Source organism: Phodopus roborovskii, unplaced genomic scaffold, assembly GCF_943737965.1.
Source record: "Phodopus roborovskii unplaced genomic scaffold, PHOROB, whole genome shotgun sequence".
Lineage (NCBI taxonomy): Eukaryota > Metazoa > Chordata > Mammalia > Rodentia > Cricetidae > Phodopus > Phodopus roborovskii.
In genome coordinates this window covers 1,021,782-1,046,607 of record NW_026126517.1, presented here as the reverse complement: position 1 = coordinate 1,046,607, position 24,826 = coordinate 1,021,782, and the positions used below count along the sequence as shown (strand labels likewise).

The following is a 24,826-nucleotide window of genomic DNA, read 5'->3' as shown; positions in this document are numbered from 1 at the left end:
GAGCAAAAAGAACTTAATGCCAGGCATGGTAGTACATGCCTGTGACCCTAGCACTTGGAAGGTGGAAACAGGAAAAGACTACTATACTTCTGGGGGCTAACGGTGTCACAAGGTGAGTTCCAGATCAGCCTGGACTAGAGTATGAGACTGTTTTTTTAAAAAAAAAATTGAAAATAGAGGAATAGTGGTGTACACCTTTAATCCCAGCAGCTAGGAGGCAGAAGCAGGTGGATCACTGTGGGCTCAAGGCCAACCTGGTCTAAAAAGTGAGACTGTATCTAAAAAAACATTAATTTAAAACATGTATATGTAAATATACATAAAAAATTCAGTACCTAAAAGCCACAGTCAATCAAAGAGAACATAAATGGCAATACTATTCATTATCAGTTTAGTGCTAAGAACTAACCCCCAGGACCTTATTCATGCTAGGCAATTGCTTTATACCTGACTACAACCACAAGCCTCTCCTGGCTTTTTTTTTTTTTTTTTTTTTTTTGGAGACAAGGTCTAACAATGGAACCCAGGGTGACCATAACTCAAACCTTGTCCTGCCTCAGACTCTTGAGTGCCTAAGAACACAGGTGCCATCTAATTTAGCCTAAATCCACACTTCAACATCCCAGTGCATCCTTGAATCAATCTTTATGGATTTTTTTGTTTTTTGTTTTGTTTTTGTTTGAAACAGGGTCTCACTATATAACCCAGGCTGTCCTAGAACTCTATGTAGAGTAGCCTAGCCTCAAAGTCTGAGCTATTCCTCTTTCCACAAGAGACTGCCAACAACATGCAACAGGGAGAAGGGGATCGTGTGAGTGTGTGTGTAACCCAATGCTAGGTGAGGCACTGGAGCCCACTGCCCTGCCAGTGAGTGTGTGTGTAACCCAATGCTAGGTGAGGCACTGGAGCCCACTGCCCTGCCAGTCTAGCCGCTTAATGAGCTTCAGACTCAGAAAGAGACCACATCTCAAAATTTCAGATGGAGCCAGGCAGTGGTAGCATACACCTTTAGTCCCAGCACTCAGCAGAGGCAGAGGCAGGTGGGTCTCTGTGAGTTCAAGGCCAGCCTGATCTACAGAGCAAGTGCTAGGACAAGCTTCAAAGCCTACACAGAGAAACACTGTCACAGAAAAAAAAGAAAAAAATCTGGACAATGAATGACATGGCTCAGTGGGTAAAGGGGATTGCTTGCTAGGTACATCTGATGTCCAGATCTTGATTCCCCAGGACCCACATAAATGAGGGGCTTCACAAAAATGATGTTCTCTGACCTCCACAAGTGCACTGCAGCGTACACTTAGATACACAGACACACACAGACACAATAATGTCCACAGCAAAGCAAAGATTATCACTGGCACACACCACAGCATCATACATGGAACACTTCCTGGAATGGAGAAGTGGTGTGTGAGAGGCAGAGGGGGAGGGGATAGGAGGAAATCAACATCCCTCCTTCACTCACTTCCTGGATCATAGAAACAGCTGCAAGTGGAATTTGCCCACTAGACAGATGAGCAAGCTGAGGCCCCCAGAGCTGTCTGGAAAGCTCTCCAACCGGGAAGCCTTAGCTTAGAAGCCAGCCAGTAGGTTCTAGGATCCTGGGCCAGAAAAGAATCCTAAAGAATGTTTCTTCCCAAGCCCCCCACCTTCTGTCACTCAGAGAAGACAGAATAGGCAGAGCTGCCTGGGCGGTGAACAGCAGGGCAGACTAATGGACTGGATTCACTTGGAACACAGGAGCCAATGGCCCAAGAAAACCAAACAACAGAGGCCCCTAAAGTTCAGGCATTCAGATGGCAAGACCAACTCTAGTAAGCAAGGGGCACCGGTGGGCATTTGCACACCAAAGATCACCCTAGACAGCTAGTCAGACAACAGTGGACTTCAGGGTGGGTCTGGACAGATGGGACAACCAAATGGTGTCGGTAGGAAACCTATCGAGAACGTATAAACAGCTAACCAGACGGTAGAGAAGGCTCCAGATAAATAACCAGCCTGACAGACCCAAGGGTCATCCCCCTTGGGGTGGCTGGGTGATAAATGTAGCTTCAGCAGGTAGCAGGAGAAAAGAGGAGTGGATCTATCCCGGATCGTAGGCAAAGCGATGTCAGAGTTCACCAGTGATAGCTGGGACTAAGTGCACCAAGAGTCTGCATTGCCCGTCTTGCCCCAAACCTCACCCACTACCACCGACCAGTTCCGGACCTAGGTCTGCATCTCCAGCCCCTGAGGAAAGTCATGGACACTCATGCCCCAGACCTTACCCACTGCCACAGGTCCTGCGACGTCCGCGAGCCGCAGTTCCGCCATTCCCCGCCCGCCCTCCTCGCCCTAGGCCGCCGCCCGCCCTCCCCGCGGGAGCCTGGGAACCGCCGCCGCAGCGCTCGCTCACCGGCCCACGAAGTTCTCGAGCACCGAACTCTTGCCGGCGCTCTGGCCGCCCACCACGGCGATCTGCGGCAGGTCCAGGTGGCAGCTCTGGCCGATGGAACTGAAGGCGTCCTGCAGCTTGTTAACCAGCGGGATGAGCTCTTCCATCCCGCGGTTGCCCATGATGCCCGCCTCCGCCCCGCGGCTCCCCCGGCTACGACACGCGGCTCCGAGGTGTCTATGGCAGTTGCTTCCTCCCGCTTCGCTCCACCAGCCCGCCCGGGCTCTACTTAGCCGCGACGCCCGCTCCCGGCTTGGCCTCACAGTCGCCGCCTCATCCGGTTCTCAGGCGACACCCGACCCCACCGACCTCCCCTCCCGGCCTCTGGGGCGGAGCCCGGAGACCTAATGCTATTTCCAATTGGTTCAGAATGCTGCCACTCAAGAATGCTAGCCAGTGAAAAAGGCACGAGGAAGGGCTAATCTCACAACTTCATTGGGTAGTAGAACTGTCATTAATATGAGAAAGCCAATAGAACTGGAAACCCGGGTGTCACGCCCGGAAGGCGGGGCCTCAGGAAAAGACTCCGGGAGGCCTCTGCTCGCTAGGTTGATCTGGGTTGTCTTATTGGTCTCTGGAAAAGTCAGCCTGCCAATGGAGTAAGGAATCGATCCTTAAACACTAGGTTGTCCGTAAAATTTTCCCATTGGTTGATATAAATATCGCCCCTCCAACCAATAAGAGAGAAGCGAGACAACCTTTTTTCTGTTGTTTCTGAACCAAAGGTTGACCGCAAACTCTAGGTGATGCTTCTGTCTCGGTCTCCCTCCTGTTAGAATTACTGGCTACTAGCGTCTTAGTCCTGATTCTGATTGACAGCTGTGTCTGTCAGTCATAGAAAGTCTTCCCAGCTTTCCTGGCTTTTGTTGTCGGTTTGTGATATTCTTTTTAAGCAAAGGACCGCACCTCATGGTAAGGTTCAGTGATCGTCACGACTGCGTTTTTAGGTGCTAGAGAAAACTTGTATCTTAGGGAGCATCACAGATGCCAGCTCTCAAAAGAGTCCAGTGCCGGTGGAAGATGAGTTTCATAGAAGGTTATGAGTGTGGTGTCTGAATCCACTCGTTCATTCGTGGATATTCCTGGGGTTTGACTCTACAGCCTCATGAAGCTAAGCAAGTGTTTTACCAGTGACTATAACTCTGTTAATTTTTGCTTAAAAAGGTTTGGTTGTTCTTGTTTTTCTATTGTTCCTAGAGAGATGGCTCTAAGCTGGGCGTTGGTGGCACACGCCTTTAATCCCAGCACTCGGAAGGCAAAGGCAGTCGGATCTCTGTGAGTTCAAGGCCAGTCTGGTCTACAGAGCGAGTTCCAGGACAGGCTCCAAAGCAGTACAGAGAAACCCTGTCTCGGGGAGAGAGAGAGATGGCTCTGTGCTTGCTGCCTTTGCAGAGGACCTGGGTTTGGTTCCCAGCACCTGCAGTGACAGCTCACAGCCATCAGTAATTCCAGCCCCAGGAGTCTGACATCCTCCTCTGGCCTCCACTAGGATCAGACACAAATATGATGCACATGCTTACATGCAGGCAAAACATCCTTGTACATAAAAAAATTAATTGTACATAAACCAATCTTTTTAAATTTTACATGAAATATTTAAACGTTTTTAAAGATTTATTTTTATGTGCACCACATAATGTGCCTGGTGCCCGCAGAAGTATCAGATCCCCTAGAACTAGAATTCTGGATGGCTGTGAACCACAATGTAGGTGCTGGGAACCAAACTCAGATCCTCCACAAGAGCGACAAGTGTTTTTAATGGCAAAGCTATCTCTCCAACCCCAAACTTTCATGAATGTGGTATTTTTCCTGAATGTTTCCACTACATTCGTGCATGACCAGAGAAGACCAGAAGAGGTAGTCAGATCACAGGGAACTAGAGTTGCAAGCTACCATGGTGGTGCTGAGAATTGAAAATGCAAGAGCAAGTGTTGTGAACTGCTGAACCACCTCTCCAGCCCCCTTATTTTTAATTATGTGTATGTACGTTGACTTTTATGTGCATGAGATGAGAAGAGGGTATAGGATCCCCTGAAGCAATTGTCAACCTTGACTCAATATTGTCTCTGTAGCTGAGGATGGCCTTGAATTTCAATCCACCTGCATCTGAAATGTTGGGATTACAGGCACCAGTCATTACACCCAATTTATTAGCTACAAAGAACTCTTTCATAAGCCATGGCCCCAGCCACATTTGTTTCCTTTTAGTGTAGTTGTTTACTTGAGTCACAGTCTGTATAGCTCAGGCTGGCCCTTACTATGTATCCCAGGCTGTTGTCCTGGAACTCCCAATCCTCCTGCCCCACCCCTTGAATTTAGACATTATGACCATGCACTGCCATGCCAGACTGGAACTATTATCACTCAGTAGTAATTTGATGCTTGAGTGGGAGTCCAGTGAGGAGGCTGGCACAATCAGTGGAAAGCAGCTGTGGTGGTGTAGGAGTTCTGCTGAAGCTGTGAGAGAAGATAGAGGGAGACCCTTAGCTACGAAAAGAAAAACATCAGAACATTAAAGTCCACTCTCTTTTGCTTTATTTGCCAATGGGAAACACTTTCAGGAACAAGGTAGCATCAATTGACAAGTTATTGTTGACATGACTCAATCCCAGGTCCCAGACACATGGGTACAGTTGGGGCTTGGTGTCGAAGGCTTGATCAGGACTACAAGAGCCTGGAAACACTCACTGTTCACAAAAGGAGTTGGTTGAATAGTATTTTATGGAAACCATTTAAAAAATGTATAGGCTTGGAGATGTGACTCAGTGGGCACAGTGCTTGTCCAGGATGCCTTGGATTTTATCCCCAGCACCACATGAACTAGATACGACAGTGCATACCTGTAGCCAGCCCCAGGACCGCAGAAATAGAGGCAGGATGATGACAAAGATTCAAGGTCATCCTCAAAAATGTAACAAGCTTGAGACCAGCCTGAGCTACCTGAGATCCTCTCTCAAAAAAACCTAACCAAAGTAACAAGTAAAAATAAAATGGTAGCTGGGCAGTGGTGGCACACACCTTTAATCCCAGCACTCAGGAGACAGAGGCAGGTGGATCTCTGTGAGTTTGAGGCCAGCCTGGTCTACAGAGTGAGTTCCAGGATAGCCCAGGGAAACCTTATCTCAAAACCCAAAAAGCCCCCATTTTTTACTGTATTCAACAAGGTGGTTCCTGGTTACCCCAAGGATGCTATGGTTACAGTTTTGTTTTGTTTTGTTAAAAAAAATATCCCACATGGTACCCCTGACTGGCTATGAAAACCAAATTAGCCTTGAACTTGCAGCTATTATCCAACTCCTGCCTTTTTAGAGTTAGGATCACAGCTAAGAGCCATCAGACTCAAACTCTAGTCCCCAGTGCCACCTCCCTGACCTTTCCTGGCTCTGCCTTTCTTTCTGTCATGGGATCACACTGAGCCTCTCCACATATACCCAATCAGTAGACCTACCTTCACTCCCTGTGTTACTTCTACTGAGAAGCAAGACATCCAACTACAGTGAAGCTTGGGGCCAGGGAAAAGACAGACACCAGATCTCAGATGAAAACAAAAATCATTAAGTAACAAAATCTTTTTAAAAGAAAAATCCTTCAGTATCCCCCATAGCCCAACATCCCTCCCAGGCAACCAGGTCATGTGAGAGTGATTCCCACGGAGGCCAGTGCTTCAACGGCCCACGCAGGACAGAAGCTGTGGTCCCCATACATGGTGCGCATGAAGTTTCGCACAAAGTCAGGAAAGCGCTGCTCCAAGATGCTGCTTCGAAGGGCGCTCAGGAGCTGCAGCTGTGGGGGAGGCATCAGCATCAGATTGGGCATAGGCCACCAGTAGTCCCACAAGGCACCAGGTGTGCCAAGCGTCACCCCACATCATAAACCCAAGGCAAAGGAAGACAAGCCATGTTTAAGGGTCCTGTCCATGCCACACCCCTAAATGGGGCACTCCCACAAGGCCCTTATGGCTCAGATTCATTTTACCCCCAAAGGGGGAGCCCCACTTGAGCCACAGACCCACACTACACCCTCAAAAGAAGTCATGCTAGGCTCCCATCACAGCCTCAACCCACTCTGACCTCAGAGCCAAGGCCCTTCCCTTCCCTGGCCCAGGATCCTGAGACACCCCCCCCACCCTATACCAAGCCCAGGCCACCTGATAGGCAATGTTGTGCACAGTGAGATGGTGCAGGGCTGAAGTGTTGCCGCTGTGCAGTAGGGCATGCAGGAAGGCACGACTGTGCCTGCGGATCACATAGTGAGTTAGTGGCTTACATAGCCTGAGGCCCCTTCCCTCTCCAATCCCCACCTTCTAAGACATACTTTCGGCAGGTAGGACAGGGACACTCGGAGTTTATGGGACTGAAGTCCTTGGCATACTGCTTCTTCTTCAACTGCAGGGTCCCAGTGGGCACAAGAGCAGAGCCAAAGCGCTGGGGACAGAGAAGGTCAAGATCATGAGGGGCATGGGCTCCCAGCCCCTCCAGTCCCCTGCCCGGGCCTCACCGCTGTCCGTGTGGGGTATACACAGTCGAACATGTCACATCCAAGAGCCACGCAGACTACCAAGTCGGTGGCATAGCTGGGGTGCAGCCGTGGGAAAGTGAGGAGCAGACAGTCAGCCTCAAGAGGGTTTCCCAGCCTCCCTCTGGATCTCATATGACAACCAAGAATACTGCTTTTGTACTGAGACTGTGGTTAACATAGCCCAGGATAGCCTCTTACTCCCTACATAGCTGAGGAACATTGCTTCTATCAGGAAGTAGCCTAGGTAACCACTTAATAGCTCCCCAGTAACTCTATACCCTTCTTCCCAAAAGGATCCACCAAAAGGGCATGGGAACCCTGGGACCTGCTCCCCACAGCAGGGCTCAGGGCTGTCTCCTCTACCCGGACATACCCAACTCCCATCAGGTATCTTGGCTTGTCCTTAGGCAGCATGGAGGTGCTTAACGCCACCATCTTCCAGAACTGTTCCTTGCTCTCTCCCCCACTCAGACCTCCGATGGCAAAGCCTGGCACATCCCTCTTGGTCATCTCTGAAAGAACAGATGGCCCAGCTTAGGACTTAGAGTTTTGTGACTTTACTAAAGGTCAGAGTGTTACTCATCAAAAGGCGGGATTCCCTTCAGTGCAGCATTCCACTAATCACAAACCGTCTGGATACACCCTGGAATCCCAACCCTTCAGGAGGCCGAAACTGGAAGATCAAGTTTGTCATTAGCCTGGGCTACACAGTGACTCCAAGAACAGTATGAATCACATGTAGAAGGAAGGGAGAGGATAGGAAGATGGTGGCCCAGGGGTTAAGAGCACTGGCTGTTCTCTCAGGGTTACCAGGTTCAGATCTCAGTACCCACATGGCTCACAGCCAACTACAATTCCAATTCTAGATGATCAAACACCCTCTTCTGGTGGTATACATACATGCAGGGAAATACTCCTACACATAAAATAAAAATAACTTTTGCCAAGCATGATGGCACATGCCTTTAATCCCAGGGCAGCCAGGGCTGCTGCTAGGTGAGAGACCCTGTCTCAAAAATTAAATAATTAATTTTTAAAAATTGTAAGAAAGAATGACTAAAAATAGGAAGGAAGAAAGGGGGTGGTGATAATAGTTTCGGCTTTACAACCTCAGTAGTTTAGATGTAGCAGACCCATTATGGGTAAGGGTGTGGCTCAGTGGTAGAGTGCTCGCCCAGCAGGGGCAAGCAAGGCACTTGGCTCCATAATCAGTACATCATCTGAGTTGGGTGATGCATGCCAGTGATTTCAGCACTCAGAAGTAGAGGCAGGAGAACATGTACAAGACCATCTTCTGCCACATGGTGTGGACTTAGCCAGCCTGGGCTACATGAAGGCCTGTCAGAAGTCAACATAATATTCCAACAAAGTATGTGAAAAGGGCCAACAAGATGGTTCAGCAGGCAAAGGCACTTGCTGTCAAGCCTGATGACCTGAGTTCCATCCCCAGAATCTACATGGTAGAGAGAACTAATTCCCAAAAGTTGTCCTCTGGCCTGCGCATGTGCATGCACATGCACACACACACACACACACACACACACACACACACACACACACCAGAGAAATAAACAAATTGGGGGAGGGGGAAGATTCAACCTGAGACCAATATTTGCCTCCATTTCCTAGACCTGCTCTACTGCACACTACTTCAGGGCCTTTGACTCATGCATCTTGCACTTGTAGTTAACAGCCATGGCCAAAGCAACATCCTCTGCCTGGACCACCCACACCTCCACCAGCACCTGACACTACCTTTCAAGCAAGTGGTCCGAAGATCAGCATTCAGTCCACCCTGGATGATGGCAAAGAGGTTCTGCTTGCCCTGATGCTGATGGGCTGCGATGCACCTGTCTAGCCAACGGACTGACCTGCAAGAGGGTCAGGTCACAGAGCCTCTAGTGGCTAGGGAGACAGAAGAGAACCACAGGGCCCAAACCCTTCTCCATGCACAAACAACTCACACATACACTGACCTGTGCATGGCCTCCTCCACTCGAGGGCCTGTCACTGTGCTGCTCACCACGTCATCCAACTGCATGATGATGTCAGAGCCTGAGGGTGACAGGGCACTCTGGTGAGGGACAGGAAGACACAGAGGACCCTTGCAGGTGCCACCACTTCCTTGTCATCATCCTAAAATGGCGGTACAAAAGCTAGGAAACTTTGTACACATAACTCCATAGGCCAGTGAGATTGTTCCATAGGTAAACATGCTTTCTTCCAGGCCTGACTACCCAAGTTCAACCCCTAGGACCCACATGATAGAAGGAGGAGACTGATCCCTACAAATTATCATCATGGATCCCAGGCTGTTCTCCAGATCCCAATCCCCTTGTCTCTACCCCTACTGTGCCCAGTTTTACAGGTAACTATTGCAATTATGCTCCAGAATCTGCGGCTATAGCTCAGCAAGTATACTGATTGTCTAGCATACACAAGGCCACAGTTCTATCCCCAGAACTGCATAAAGTGGGTGTGGAATTCAGACCTGTGATCCCAGAATAAAGAAAGTAGAGGCAAATGAATCAGGAGTTTGAGGTTAGGGACTAGAGGGTTGGTTCCATGGTTAAGAATGCTGACTGCAAGCCAGGCGGTGGTAGAGCACGCTTTTAATCCCAGAACTCAGGAGGCAGAGGCAGGTGGATCTATATGAGTTCTAAGCCAGCCTGGTCTACAGAGCGAGTTCCAGGACAGCTAAGGCTATACAGAGAAACCCTGTCTCAAAAAACAAAAACAAACAAAAGGTTTAGATGCCTGAGGATTTGTCTCAATAGCAGAGTCCTGGCTTGGCATGTGTAAGGATCTAGGTTACATCTCCAGCTTAGATAGATAGAGACAGATTTAGATGGATAGACGGACAAAGTAGATGCAAGGACTAAAGGAGGACTAGATAGACATACTATCCAACCCACAGTCATCTGAGATAAAAGCCAGAATTTAAAAAGTTCATAGATAAGATTGGCTTGTGACCATATCTATGGGACTGTCCTGGTGAATGATCGATGTGAGAGAAACCAGTCTCTGTGAGCTGCACTATCCCTAGGCAAGTGATGCTGGGCTATATAAAAAGGTAGCTCTGGGCTGAGGAGGTGACTTTGTGCTTAAGAGCACCCTGTGTTCTTCCCGAAGACCTAAGCTTGATTCCCAGCACCCAGAAAGCTCATTGCTGTCTATAACTGTATGTCAGGGCCTGCACTCACATGTACACACAAATGCATGATTTAAAATGATAAAAATAAGCTGAGCATGGTGGCCTTTTACCCAGCACTCGGGAGGCAGAAGCAGGTGGATCTTTGAGTTCGAGGTCAGCCTGGTCTACAGAGAAAGTTCCAGAACAGCCAGGACTATTATACAAAGAAAATAAATAATAATAATAATACATCTTAAAGCAAAATAGCTAACTGAGCATGAGCCTACAAGGAAGCCAACCAGCAGTGCTCATCCATGGCTTTTGCTCCTGCCTTGACTTCCCTCAGTGATCAACTGTGACCTGGAAGTCATCCTTTCCTCCTCAACTTGCTCTGATCAGACTCTCTTACCACAGCCACAGAAAGAAAACAAAGACAGATAGATGGATGGCTTTTATCAAAACCAGATCTAGAGGGCAGAAGTCAAGTCCAGGGCTGAGCAACAAAGCTCCATTCTTTCTTCTAAAACAAAACAAGGCAGTGCCATGAATGGTTGAGCATGCCTATATTCCCAGCAGGAGTATACTCTCAGCTGGCTGAACCTCAGTGTACAGGGAGACCCGAGTCTAAAACCAAGACTAGGGTCATGGCTCACTGGTAGAGCCCCTGCCTAGAATCACCCAGTGTTGAACTAAAACTTGTATGATGAAATTAAACCTTTTCCTCCCCAAGTTGCTTTTGGTCATGGTGTTACCACAGCAATAGAAAGCAAACTAGCACAACATACCAAACAGCCTTGTCCTGAAATCAGAAGATACAAGGACCCAAGGGAGCACCATCACATACCTGTGCTGGCTTCACTCAGCACAACAGACAGTTTCCATAAAAAGGCTCTAGACAGAGACCATGTCCAGCACCTGCCAGATCCTGGTTTCCACCCCCAAACCACATACAAACCCCGGGCAGAACTTACTACTTGTATGTGGGAGGAGTTGGAGCTCATGTGCCAAGGCTCCAACATCATGTAAAATCTACACTGTAGATGCAACTCCACAAGCAGAGTGCTTATGAAGTGTGCAAAGAGCCCTGGGTCTGATCTCCAGCTTAGTATGACTGGGCATGGTGAATCTGGCTGCAATCCCACCACTCTGGATGTGGACGGAAGAAGATGAAGAGTTCAAAGTCAACCTCAGTTAAAGAGGGAGTGAGTTCCAGGCCAGCCTAGACTATGTAGAACTCTGTCTCAAACAATAAGACAAAATAAAATAAATTATATAGATGGGGGGAGGCCTAAAGCATCCCTAGCTCATGTTGTTGCCACCATTATTTCATTAAATTCAATTTGTTACCAAGAACAGTAATAGCTGGGTGCATGGCACCTGTCTTTGATCCCAGCACTCCAGAGGCAGAAACAGGCAGATCTCTGAGTATTTGAGGCCAGCCTGGTCTACAAATCTACATAACAAGTTCCAGGCCAGTCAAGGTTACATAGTGAGATCCTGCCCAAAATAATAAAAAATAATAAAGTAATAACAATATACATACATATAAAACAAAAACAAATAAAAAAGAACTACATATCTAGCACTTTGTTTATACTACCAATATCAAGAGTCAGACACAGAACCCAGTTCTTACTGAATAACCCAAGCAGGCCTGGAACCCGCAACAATCTTCCCGCTAAGCAACCACCACATGCATTTTTTTTTTTTTTTTAATGTGTTTGTTTTGTTCTGTTCTGTTTGCTGGCTGGGGGTCTAGCCCAGGACATCAGCAAACCACACTAATAACATGCCCAACACTGGACCTAGTCTTTATCTTTATCTTTATTTTAGTTGGTGAGTCCAAATTCATAGGTTTCCCAAACCACACGCGGCCCTGAAGCTTACAGGCAAGGTGAAGGGGGCTATGTCCCAGGGTTCTCTTACCCAAGGCGTTCTGGATCTGCACAGACCTCTCTGGGCTCAAAAGTGTCTCTTCGCCATCGTAGGGCGAGCGGAAGCGAACACCCTCCTCAGTCACTTCGGACAGGGAGAACAGGGACACCATCTGGAAACCGCCGCTATCCTGGTGGGGGACCCCGCCGCGGAGCTGTCAGGAGATGGCGACTCCCCTCTCATCCCTACACAATGCCCTAGGGCGGCGGCCCCAACTCACCGTGAGAAGATTGTGGGGCCAATTCATGAAGCCATGAAGACCCCGGGCTTTCTGGATCAGCTCCGGGCCCTGGGATGCCGGAAGAAAGTGTCAAGTTAGGCTCGCCAGGCCCGGGTGAGCCCAAGCGCGCTGAGCGTCAGGAGGCCGACTTCGGCGGGGAGTCCCGGCCTGGCTGTCCCCTCTCCTCCCGTCCCCGGATCGAACCCACCCACCGGCCTCAGCCCCAGGTGGTAGGTGTTGCCCAAGCAGATGCGGCAACCCAGGCTGTCCAGCTGCTCCGCCGTAATCCCCTTCATGGTGGCCTGTGTTCCCACAGGCATGAACACAGGGGTGGCCACAGTTCCATGCGGCAGCCGCAGCTCGCCCGCCCGGGCTCTGGAACGACTGCACTCAGCCACCAGCCGCATGATTCGTGGAGCGGACTCCAGCGAAGCCGGGGTGCCTGCCACCGCCATTTTCGGTCCCGGAACCACGTGGGTTGAAACCATAGTGGGCAGCGCCATGTTGCCTCGAATCACGTGATTTGAGAGCGACAGGGAACTATGGCAACCGACGCACCGCTTCACTCTTGGATGCCCTACTTCAGATCCCATTGCTGTCATTTTCGCTCAATACTGAAAACCGCTCTAAGGCCCTTTGCCATAGCTCGGTGAGTGAAGAAACATGCTGCTAAGCCCGAAGACGTGAGTTCAATCTGTGGGATTCACAAGAATGGGAACCGATTCCTTCAAATTCGCATGGGTAGATACACAATAAATGTAATTTTAAAACACTCCACTGTATAAAATATAGATCCTCGATACAATGATTTACCAGGAATCCCAAGAACGAAACAGCTTAGCAAAAAGGATTGTGTGGAGTCAGAGAATAGAACCAGCACTGCACAGTGAGCTTCCTGCCAGTTGGGCTGCTGAGAGAGCCAGTCTCAACAAAACCTTGAGTTGGGTCTGTTGTTGCACGCTAGGAAGGCAGGGGCTAGCCTGGTGTACATAGCAAGCTCCAGGACAGTTAGGGCTACATTGTGAGCTATCTCAAAAGGCAAAAAGGATGGAAGAAGGAAGGAGGGAAGGAGAGAAGAAAAAAAGGCATTGTAAAGCATCTTGCAAACCCAGCACTTGGGAGGTAAAGGCAAGAGAGTTATGAGTTCAAAACCATCCCCAGCTATATAGTAATGCCAGCCTCAAAAATTAAAATAGGGGCTGGTGGGATGGCTCAGCAGTTAAGAGCATTTGTTGTTCTTACAGAGGATATAGGTTCAATTCTCAGCCCACACAACCACCTGAAACTCCAATTTCTCACTCATGTAACCAAAATACACACACACACCTTTAGAATTTTAAGTAAAATAAAAGCGTCCTAGCTGGTGTGCTCTCATGCAGACAGACATAGCGTGAGAATGGATGTATTTCTGTACCTGTATTTCATTCATGTAGTCCATAATTAGCTTCTATCATACTGTGTTCATTCATCCTTACTTTTTTTTGCTTTTGTTTGTCTTTGCTTGTTTGTTTTATTTTTCAAGATAGGGTTTATCTCTCTATGGTTTTTGGAAGCTGTCCTAGAACTCGCTCTGAAGATTAAGCTGGTGTGGAACTCACAAAAATCCACCTGCCTCTGCCTCTTGCATGTTGGGATTAAAGATGTGTGCTACCAACATCTGGCTGTTGTTTTATTTTTCAAGACAGGGTTTCTTTGTGTATCCCTGGTTGTCCTGGAACTCACTGTAGACCAGACTGGTCTCAAACTCACAGAAATCCGCCTGCCTCTGCCTCCCAATTGCTGGGATTAGAGGGTTCCATTCGATCATTCATTCATGCATGCATGCATTCAAGAGTTTAGAACAGGACCCAGCATGCAGTAAAGAGCTCAATTCACAAACATCAGACATTTTTCAAAGGAATCCTAGCATTACAGAAAAAGACCTGAAAGCCCAAAAATTTGTCCTCCACCATTGCTTTATTCACTCTATGTGAGATGTGTGTGTGCTCACATGTGTTCATGCTCATGTGTCCCCCATGCCAGCCCTCTTCCTGAACAGGAATGAAAGGAGGTGAGTTAATGTCAACATAAAGCTGATCTGACCCTTCTGCCAGCAGAGGGTGCCATCATCCCACATTGCAGTGTGCTGCTATGGGGAAATAGCTCTCCTGGGCAGGGCTACTGGTGTAAGATCTTGGAGACTCTTACCAGGTGATAAAGGCTGAAGGACAACAGTTTCCAGAGGTTTGTAGGGATGCCTCAGAACACCAAAGCTGTGGTGTCACTCGGTGATACAGTACCTGCCAGCATATTCAAGGCCCCTGTGCTTGTAATAAGAGCAGAGGCCAAAGGATGTCCAATGTCCTGCTCAGTTTCTTTCTTATCTTTTCAGTCTCACTGAACCTGAAACTACTGTCAACCAGTAAGCCCCATTGATCCTCATGTCCACACACATGTTCCCCCCCCATCAACAGTGCTGGTGTTACAGGTCACAGCTGTTCTTTTTACATTTATGTGTGTGGGTGTACACATGTGAATGTACACACGTGGGTGTACCCACACACTTGCCACAGCACCCTTTTGGAGGTCAGAGGACAACTTCCAGGAATCTGTTCTCTCATCAATCATATGGAGTCAAATTCAGCTTGTCACCTTAATGTACTGATCTATCTCCCTAGTTCCCACACAAGCTATTAATAAAAAAAAAGGTAGGGTTTCTTTCTGTGCAGCCTTGGCTGGCCTGGAACTCACTCTGTAGACCAGACTGGTCTCAAATTTACAGAGATCTACCTGTCTCTGCCTCCTGAGTGTTGGGATTAAAGACTTGCACCACCACCGCCCAGCTTAAAACTTAACCTGCATGAACATATGTGTACTATGGAGGGGAACAGGTGGATCTCTGGCACCTAAAGTTGTAATTGTGAGCCACCATGTGAATAATGGGACTAGAACCTGATCTCTCCATTCTTGTATTGGTTGGGGTTTTTGTTGTTCTTTTGGGAGGGATTTTTTTGTTTTGTTTTGAGACAAGCAAGCTCTCACATAATTCATGCTTACCTCAAATTCATTATGTAGCTGAGACTGATCCTCCTGTTTTCGGGTGTGTGTGTGTGTGTGTGTAGCTCTGGGTGTCCTAGAACTCACCAGGCTGGCCTCAAACTCAAGAGACCCACCAAATAAAGGTATGCTCCACCATCACCCAGCTTGCCTTTTTTTTTTTTTTTTTTTTTTTTTTTTTTGCTTTTTTTTAAAGATTCATTTATTTATTATGTATACAATACAATGTTCTGCCTGCAGGGCAGAAGAGGGCACCAAATCTTATTACAGATGGTTGGTTGTGAGCCATCAGTGGCTGGGAATCAGTGCTCTTAACCTCTGAGCCATCTCTCCAGTCCCCTTGCCTTCACCTTTAAGTACTAGGACAACCACCTTTAAGTACTAGGACAAAACCGGCAGTTTTTGTCTTGGTTTATCTTGAGACAGTGTTGCAATCTGTAGAAGTTGTCCTCGAACTATGTAGTTCAGCCTGACCTCTCACAGCAATTTCCCTGCCTGCCCTAGCCTCCAAGTGTTGGAATTAAAGGTGTAAGCCACCACAGCCACTTTCAATGTTCAACTTTACTGACAGGGTCTCACTACATAGCCCTCCCTGGCTATACTTTTACTCAAAAACCCACCTGCCTCTGCCTCATGACTGCTGGGATTAAAAGCACATGTCACCATGCCCAGCTCTGTTATTTTGCTTCATCATTAGGCTAGGCTGGCTGGTCAGTGAGCACAAAGGATCTATCTGCCTTGTTCCCAGTAATAGGTTTACAAAAGAACATCATTGCCATAGTCATGTATGTGCTCAACTCAGGGTCTTGTTATTGGTTGGTAGGATTTATAGATTGATCTTTTTTCCCTGCCCCTGGAGAGGTGAGTATATGAAGGATGAACAGAGTGGACATCTCTGAGGCCCAGATTTTTATTCCTTTTCTTTCTTCCTTTAGTTTTGGGTTTTATGTTTTGTTTTTGGTTATTTTTGTTTGGTTTGATTTCATGAGACAGGGTTTCTCTGTGTGGCCCTGGCTGTCCTCAGACTCAGAGATCCACCTACCTCTGCCTCATAAGTGCTGCAATTAAAGGAGTGCACCACCACCTGGCTCTTTTCTTGTTGCTTGTGGTCAAATGCTTAGCAGTAGTTTAAGGCCACTATGCCTGGCATACATGGTTTTGTAACACACACTGGCCTCAAGATTTTTGGGCTCAAGTTATTCCTTAGCTTCTCATGGTCCAGAAGCACAGAAACAAGGAGTGGGCCTGGTGAATTAAGACCTGAAGGGTGACTGGGCAGTGGTGAGGCACCTTTAATCCCAGCACTCAGGAGGGAGGGCAAGTGGATCTCTGAGTTGGACACCAGCCTGGTCTGCAGAGCGAGTTCCAGGACAGGCCCCAAAGGATTACAGAGAAACCCTATCTAGAAATTCAAAAAAGACATGAAGGGTGATGCAGTCAGAGACTGGGGAGTCCAGGCAACCGGGGAGAAGAAAAAATGCCAAGGAACTTGAGTGAGGTTGGGTGGCTGGTGGAACTGAGGGGACAGCATAGAGGTCAGACAGCATAGCAAAAACATGCGAGAGGTTGCGTAGGAAGGTGCAGGCTTTATCACAGAGTAAGTGGGCAAGGGAGCAGGGACGACTTAATTTCACCAGTGGGAGGGCTGGGGATGCCCTGAGCCCTGCACAGTAATTGAACTCAGCTTCAGCACAAGGGACAGCTTGGAGAAGAGCTTCACAAGAGGTGGGGTTCAGAAGCCAGGGGACTGGATCAGGATCAGAAAGATGGCTGAGTTCCCAGTGTGGGAAAGTCCAAGGAGTTACCTAGAAAATCCCAGGGTGGTGGTGGATTGGGTTGGAAGAGGTGTTGTGTGCAGAAACTGCCTGGAAGAATTTCCTTACACTTGCCACGGGTGATCAGTGCTCAGACTGCCCTCATAAGTGAGGGTTAAGACCAGGGTTCTTGTGGCTTCAATGGAGTGCCCCCCAAACTGGTATTAGGAGTCTGGTGTGAGAAGGCAGAGTTCTGGAGTCCAAACAGGCAGGGACTAGATAATATTCTGGGTCAGAGAAAAGCTGAGAACTTTCAGAAATGTGTAATTAAGGATTCAGAACCAACAGTGAAATGGTGGTCTTAGGACCATGGATTCTGGTGGGTGCTATCGGAGTTCCTAGACCCAGTAAGATTGTTTAGCCAGCCAGTGAAGAGGTGTCCCACGACAATCTACAATGCCTAGGTGCCACAGTGGCTAGGCTGGGGAGCCACTTCTTGGGTGGTGGAGAGGCCTGGGTCAAGAAATAATAATCACTGTAGCTCCCACAATCCTGCCTCACAGCAGAAGGGAGTCCTGGCTCCTCTGCTTTCAAAATGCCCACCTCGGAGTTCTTCCAAGATACAAAGCTTTTAGACCACGTCCAAGAGGGTCTTCAATTTCAGACATCCTCCTGGCCTGCAATCCCTCTCTTGTCTTCTATTGCCACTGACCTTGCCCCACAACTCAAAATACTTAAGTACAAGTCATGCAGTCTTCCAGCTCGGAGTCCTTAAGTGATCCATTCCCTTGCCCTCAGGACAAGAGAGCTCTTGGGCTGGTATCTGGTGACCCCTGCCCACCAGTCACACTGCTCATCATTCCCTTTGTACATAATGCTTCAACCCATGCCCAAACCCAGCTCTGTTGCTCTGCCTGCTGTTATTCTGGACTATTCCTCTGCCTGGCATACTTGTCCCTCACCCCTGAATCTAACCCACCTTCTGGCTTAAACTCCCCTAGCCTGTCTTGCTTGACAACTACCTTGACTCTTGCCACCAAACTGGGCCAGGCATACTGAGGCCTGAAAGCACAAGGACTATAAACAGCAGTGCCACCACAGGTAGCATAGTACCTGAACATACACGCCTCCCAGAAAACCAAATGGCAAGTGAACAAAGCAGAAGCTAAGGGTGATACAAATGCCCACCACCCCTGTACTCAGGAGGCGGAGGTCGGTCCACAAGGCTACCCAGGGAAGTGAGACCCTGTTTTAAAAAATTAAAAAGAGGCTAGAGAGATGGCTCAGTGACTGCTCTTTTAAAGGACACAGGTTCAATTCCCAGCACCCACATGGCAGCTCACAACTGTCTGTAAGGCTAAGATCTGATACCCTCACACAAACAATCATGCAGGCAAAACTCCAATGCACATAAAATAAAATTTAAAAATTTTAAAAATTCAAAAACACACATGAAATCAGTTTATTTTGGGAAGAGTTGGGAGTGAGCTCTGTAACCAAACTTCTTTTGAACTTGGCTTACCTACAGGCCTCAGCAGGTCACATACACTATTAGACCTGACTGGATGTTTACCTGTAGAGGCCAGAAGCATTCAGTGACCCTTGGGATAGAAGCCATCAAGGGAATACTAACTGGCAGATGAGGCAGGCTGTCACAGCCCAGGGACATATGCCAAGTCTGGGGCAACACTCAAGTAGGTATAGAAGCCCTGGCTCTGCATCCCTGTTAAGAATCCAAAGGTGACCTTTAGGTCCCCTCTGACAAGTGTTTTAGCACCCTGGAGCCCAGGCCCCAACTTGTATGCTTAAATACCTTGTCATCAGAAGAAAACATGAATGACCCCTGCCTCTTCCTGATCAGACTCCTGGGTCGGCTTCCTAGGGCTGGAGAGCAACTGCCAAGAAGGTCTCCTGGCTATGCATAAATGAAGGAATATCAGCTACCTCTATGTTCGGTGGACAAGACATACTTTCCTGAAGGTAGCTTCCTACACTGATGAGTTTAGATGCACCAGGGCTGGGTGTGTGGAATCCCTTGCTGCTGGCTGTGTCCATTGAGAAATTTCAGTGTGGTTGAAGGGTGCCATCACCCAGAGCCAGTCAAGGGGAGAGCCCCTCAGGTGAGCATGCAGCTGTTGTGGTCTTCTGAGGAGTTCTAAAGGTCCTGGGCTTCAGGACCCCTCCCTCAGCCTATTACCTCACCTAAGGAACCCATGTGTTCCTTTCTTGCGCCAGAAAGATCCATCTTCATTGATGAATTCCTGCATCGAGGCAGGAGCCTGGAGTAGTGCACAGATCTGACACACTCAGGATGGCTGTAGTGTAGGTGCTTGGAAGAAAGGTGGTTGACAAGGTGAGGAGGGACCTGGGCTCTTCCCAAGAGGGCAAGTAGTAGTCTGGGTGCCCTCTATAACCTGTCTGAGCAGAGTCACAAGTGAGAAGGTCCTCTCTGGTGGAGGCACACAATTTCCCAAGGCTCTCAATGCCAAAGGAGCTTCAAGGAGCACCACTCACACAGTGCAGAACTGCACCAGCTGGCAAAGACTTCTGACAGTGACGACCACTGCCCTTGGGGACCCAGCAAGTCCTAGCCCAGCTCTTCCATGTCCACAGCACCTCCAGGCAGAACTGCAGTGGGGACCTTACCCAGCCCTCCTTGTGGTTTCCCAAATGAGTAACATCCTTACAGGAACACTCTGCTCTGCCATAAAGTGAGATCACACTTAGACCCTCAAGAAACTGGGTGCAGTGGCTCACACCTGTCACCCAAAAACTAGGAGGGCTGAGGCAGGAGGGTTGCTGCAAGTCTGAAGTCAGCCACAGTAACATAAATGATGGCCTGGAGCAGACACACCATCCAAAAAGAGAAGACATCAGAAGCCTGCAGCTGGACGCTAATAACCAGGGTCTTCCATGACCTGACACCCCAGCCCTGCCTCCTACTTAGAGACACCCAGGCCTGAGACAAGCAGTTTTGTTTTTCTTTATTTGTCTACATTCAGCGGAATTCAAATATACTGCCTGAATGATCCAGACATACCAAAAAAAACAAAAACAAACAAACAAACAAAAAAAAAAAAAACAAAAACAAACGAAAAAACAAAACAAAAAACCAAACCATTCTTTCCCACTGGTTTTTAAAATAAAATTTTCACTTATAAAACTGAAACACTAAAGCATTAAAATAAAGAAAGCTCATTTAACTCACTTCACAAAAAGCATTAACAGATGACATACCCCTTCTGCAACTATTTAAGGACACCCGATGGAACCCACACCGGGCATAAACAGACAGAGGGATACCACACGGCAAGAACTCGACCACTACTCAGACAAGGCAACTAACAAACCACTGAAGACACGGAGTCCCAAACACAGCTAAATAGGGGTCACGGCACGGGTCCCAGGGACCACCACACCTCACAGCGTGGCAACATCGGCAACATGGACGGGTGGGCACTGCGCCAGTGGACATGGCAACTGGTGATGTGCAGACTCAATCTCCCGAGACGAGTTGGAGGCAGAGGTGCAGACGGTGAGAGGGGCAGCCTGGGCCTTTATCTGTACTGGTAGTTCATGCTGTGCTCTGTGTTCCGACTGTAGCCACTTTGTGAGGACTGGTACGAGCTGGAAGGGCCGCTGTAGCTCTGGCTGGACCCAGGGGAGCTGTAGTTTGACTGTGATGAGTAGCCTCCTGCAAGATGGAGGTAGCTTAGAGGACAGAGTTCTGAGTAACAGTTACACACTACTGTACCCCAGGGTGGCAGTCCAGTGGGATCCTGCTTTGTCATTCAGGCCTATCCATCACTGCTACCCCAAGAGGTGGGACAGCTCTGCTTTTAGGGGCTGACTGACCAGAGAAAGGAGCCCCACAGCTTAGTTCAGTCCCTTTGACACAAGTGGCTCTTCAAGTATAGGTGCAACATTTAGGAGTTGTACACCTTGAGGTCTCTGGGTTCTGAAAAGACTGAGCAGGTGGTGTGGACCAGAGCCCAAGCCCAGCCCCCAAGGGAAAGCAGCAGCAGCAGTTGCCATATAGCCCCTAAGTGCCCTGCTCCTGTCAAGTCCTATGTCTCTAAAACCCCGTACCACCCCCATCGGGCCACTTGCTGTCCGGGCCCACCTTGTTTGCCTTGGTATGAAGAGCTGCCCCCAGAACCTCCGCCGTAACCCCCATGTGAGCCTGTGTTGTAGGATGACCCACTGGAGCCATAGCTGTTCCCGCCACTGCGGCCTCCACTACCACTGTAGTCTGAGGGGGGAAAAAAATCAGTGTGATTAGGGCCCGGGGCCAAGGATGGCTCAGATAGGTGAGGAGCCTTAGTGGCAAGCCCTATCACAGTCACTCTGCCCTGGCTCAGGCTTGTCACGTACTCTCAAGTCAATCTATCTCACCTTCCCACCGCCTCATTTCCCCTGGGACACAATGCTTTTATCTGCCTCCCACCCCCAGAGCTTGTTTAGTCCCCAATCCTTCTATGGCTGCTGCTCTGTCAGGACAAACTCACACCTACTCAAACCACTGGGCAATAGTGCACAAGTCCTGAGGCCAGTGCATAAAACTGGCTCACTGAGGAGCTGGATACAACATAGCCCTTGAGAAATCTACTCTGGTACCTAACATGGAGGCAGAGGCCTCATCTACACCACAAATGGATGCAGGACCTACGGCGCAGTGATGCTTCCAGATTTCTCCCTAGACTTACTGTCCCAGAGCACCTCACAGTTCCTGGCTAGAGCTGGGCTTTTGGCAATCCCCAACCAGGAAGTGGACACTGGCAACCAACTCACTGAATTTGCTGTCGTAGCTGTAGTCGGAGCCCCCACCGCCACCAGGGGAGTTGTAGGAGTTGGAGTAGGAATAGCTGCCCTGCCCGTGGCCATAGCCTTTCTGCTTGCCCTGCGGCGTGCTGTAGCTGCTGTACTGGCTCTGGCTGTAGGGTTGCTGCTGGCCCTGGTGGGACTGGTAGCCCGAGCTGTAGGAGGGTTTCTGCTGGCCCCCATGCAGCGGCTTCTTCCCAGCATGTTTCGGGGGCACTGGTGAGTTGTAGCTGTCTCCTTGGTAGTAGGAGCTGTAGCTGGACGAGCCACCACCGCCCCCGCTGCCTCCACCACCGGCATTCCCAGAATGCCCTCCATTGCTGTAGAACTGACCTAAACAGGGAAGTAGCAGATCAGGTGGAGGGTCTCAGGGTGAGGGCTGGAAGGGGAGAAAGCAGCAGTCATGGGCCCTGAAGGCTGGCCCACAGCTTACTGCTCAGAGCAGCGAGGAACAGATGGAGCACGAGGCTCTGCTGGTTGAGGCAGCCAGGCTTAAGCCAGCCCAGCCTTCAGCTCCACTCACCCTCAGCTGATGACAAGGGGTCTTTGCCAAGCAGCAGCACGACAGCAGCTTTGCAGATGTCAACATTACAATGAGATGGGCTCCGAGCGTGGATGACATTCAGGACTAGCTGACGGGCTACCCAGATGTCCCCAACGGTGACAGGAAAAGCAAAGCACCCAGAAGCAGTGAGCCACCCCCTTTCCCCTCCGTGCAGGAAATGAGCTCAACAGGCACAAGCCTTGTGGACCCCAGAAGATGCCTTGCTATGAGGTCCCTAAAACCACCATGGTTCTTCAAAGACCATGGTGTTCTTAAGACAGTGACTTGAGACTCAAGACACTTCCTCAGTGTGAAACACACACAAGGGCATAGAGTGAATCCCTAGCCTCATGAGAAGGCAAGCACAAGCTGAGGCTGAGGGTAAATGTCTGAATGGGGCCTCAGTGGCAGGACTGATGAGCTAGTACTGTGGCTGCTACAGGCTCTGGGTTTATCAACGTGCTCCCTATTGGAGACTTGGGTAGAACGACAGGAGCAGGGCAGGGCAGGGAAGGGCTGGGCTAGGCTAAGGCACTACTTCAGCCCCACTGCAGAAGGAACTTCCCACATTCAGGCTCAGGGGAAGCCAGAACATTTACTAGTGCTCAACAGGAGCCTTGGGTTCCCAGAGTAAGTGGCCTCAGCATGCAGCCTTTAGCCAAGTGGACCCCATCAGGACCCAGCCAGGCAGAATGGCGAAGGGATGCTCCCACACAGCCTGTCCCTTCCCTCTACCCACTGGTACATACACACCCATTCCCATGCTGATGCTCCCCCAGCTACTGGCACAGCACTGGGAGAGGCATTACCCTTGTGCAAGCCTTTCTTCAGACAGATATTTCCCACCCCCACCACAAAACCACAACACTGAGGAGGAGGAAGTGTCCCACAATGCAAGAAAGCAAACAAATGAAGGCTCAGTGAGGATGCTGGGAAGCCCAGGATTCCAGATCCACCCCAACCCCAGGACCTCCTCCAGGCCCCTGCCTTGGCTTCCCCAGGGTCCTATGCTGAGCGACTGAGCTGCCTGCCTGAAGCCAGGCATGAATGAAGACGCCAGTATGGAGGGCTCATTACTTTAACATGTATTCATTTAAAAAATAATAATAGTAATAAGGAAGGGTAAATTTTCAACGTCATTCAGAACTATTTCCTGGTATAAAAAGACATTATTCACAAACAATAACTTTCTAAAAAATAAAATAAAAATACATCATGCAAAGTCTTAGAAAGTTTCACTGACTTTTCAAACCTTGGGGAACAAATCACAAGGTAACCATTTTGGCCACATTTTGCCTGAATAAACGTCAAATCTTGCAAGTCAAAGTGCAGACAGATCTACAGCAAAGACTACTGAGCGGAAGCCTAACCAAAGTATCCAAGGATCCCCACCAGAAAGAAGGGGCATTGGACTTTACATACAGAAGAAATTTCTAGGTTCTTGGCAGTGTAGTCCCTGGTGGGGCCAAAGCCAGCTCTTTACTAGGAAAAAAACGAAAAGAAAAAATCTGGGGATGTTTGGGCATCTTCTATTTCAGTTTTATATAAAGGCCCATAGTGAAATAGAAAAACCCAAACACAATCCCGGAGTCCATGTGTTGACAGCTGTGATCAGGACTTGCAAAATTTCACGTTATTCTTTCCTCTCAAGCCTGTCTCAATTATTACACAAGTAACGGAAGCACAGTTTTGATGCCTTTGCAAGTTCACTCTCTTAACTAAAGCAGCCACAGAACCCCCTCACCCCAAGGACCCACCAGAGCATTTACAAAAGGTGGGAGGCCCTGCTCTACGCAGTACACAAGTCCTGGCCATCCCAGAGGTTTACATGTGCCTTAAAAAGGCAAGAAAAATTCAGCAGCTCTGGATTCAGATGTGCTAAAACAGTTTTCATCACTGCCAAAGGCATCAATCAGACGTGGAAATTTGTGAAAAGGTTAAAAATGCATACAAAACCTGCTGTAAATTAAGACAAAGGTAGATTAAAACGTGCCATTATCTGTCTCTTTAAATAAAGGAGTGCTTTCCATAAAAAGTAAAGATGGGCTTTTGCCTTGATGCTGAACAACGCTGGCTCTAGAATTCTGTGAGGCTGCACCAAAAAAAAAAAAAAAAAAAAAAAAAAAAAAAAAAAAAAGAAAAAAAGAAAAAAAAACAAAAAAAAAAAAAAAAGAAGAAGAAAAAGAATGAAAAGAAAAATCTGAGAAAAGGGTTTTTCCACTTAGTGTGAACTTCGAAATGACCAAGTTCAAAGGCAAATTCATGATAGAAACTGCCATTGTCTTAAGTCTGCAGGCTAACAGTTTCAGACAAGCTGCGGTGGAAAGCCACGGTTGAGAACCCCAGTGAAGCACAGGGACACAGCACGGACACTTTGGGTTTTGGAGTTGGAGGAAATTGGAGTAAAAAGTTGATTTTGTGTCAATACTTT

At 48.5% G+C, this 24,826-nt stretch overlaps 3 protein-coding genes across 14 annotated transcripts in view; all 3 read right to left on the bottom strand.

Annotated features, from left to right (window-relative positions):
* Positions 1 to 2,767, bottom strand: part of Dnm2 (dynamin 2) — a 165,511-nt gene extending 162,744 nt beyond the window's left edge. For 6 of the 12 annotated variants that reach the window (XM_051196794.1, XM_051196791.1, XM_051196793.1 and 3 more), the window contains exon 1: positions 2,396 to 2,766. In XM_051196794.1, the coding sequence (XP_051052751.1) occupies positions 2,396 to 2,556 (161 nt within the window). In that variant the 5' untranslated portion in view covers positions 2,557 to 2,766. Of the gene's footprint in view, positions 1 to 2,395 lie in introns of all 12 variants that reach the window. The other 6 variants (XM_051196790.1, XM_051196792.1, XM_051196783.1 and 3 more) reach the window with 2 other exon arrangements.
* Positions 2,768 to 4,946: 2,179 nt separating this feature from the next.
* Qtrt1 (queuine tRNA-ribosyltransferase catalytic subunit 1) lies at positions 4,947 to 12,743 on the bottom strand. Its single transcript, XM_051196957.1, has 10 exons — positions 12,453 to 12,743; positions 12,241 to 12,309; positions 12,012 to 12,150; positions 8,929 to 9,007; positions 8,708 to 8,823; positions 7,326 to 7,464; positions 6,932 to 7,007; positions 6,749 to 6,858; positions 6,582 to 6,669; positions 4,947 to 6,217 (listed from the first exon to the last, which is right to left on the bottom strand). Exons 1-10 carry the CDS (start codon positions 12,741 to 12,743, stop codon positions 6,065 to 6,067), a joined length of 1,260 nt encoding a protein of 419 aa, XP_051052914.1. The 3' UTR covers positions 4,947 to 6,064.
* A 7,254-nt stretch (positions 12,744 to 19,997) lies between these two features.
* The window catches only part of Ilf3 (interleukin enhancer binding factor 3), a 41,127-nt gene continuing 36,298 nt past the window's right edge, over positions 19,998 to 24,826 (bottom strand). Inside the window, exons 18-20 of the mRNA XM_051196836.1 lie at positions 21,822 to 22,184; positions 21,154 to 21,282; positions 19,998 to 20,724 (exon numbers count right to left, since the gene is read on the bottom strand). Coding sequence (XP_051052793.1) covers positions 20,588 to 20,724; positions 21,154 to 21,282; positions 21,822 to 22,184 — 629 coding nt within the window. The 3' untranslated portion in view covers positions 19,998 to 20,587. The remainder of the gene's footprint in view (positions 20,725 to 21,153; positions 21,283 to 21,821; positions 22,185 to 24,826) is intronic.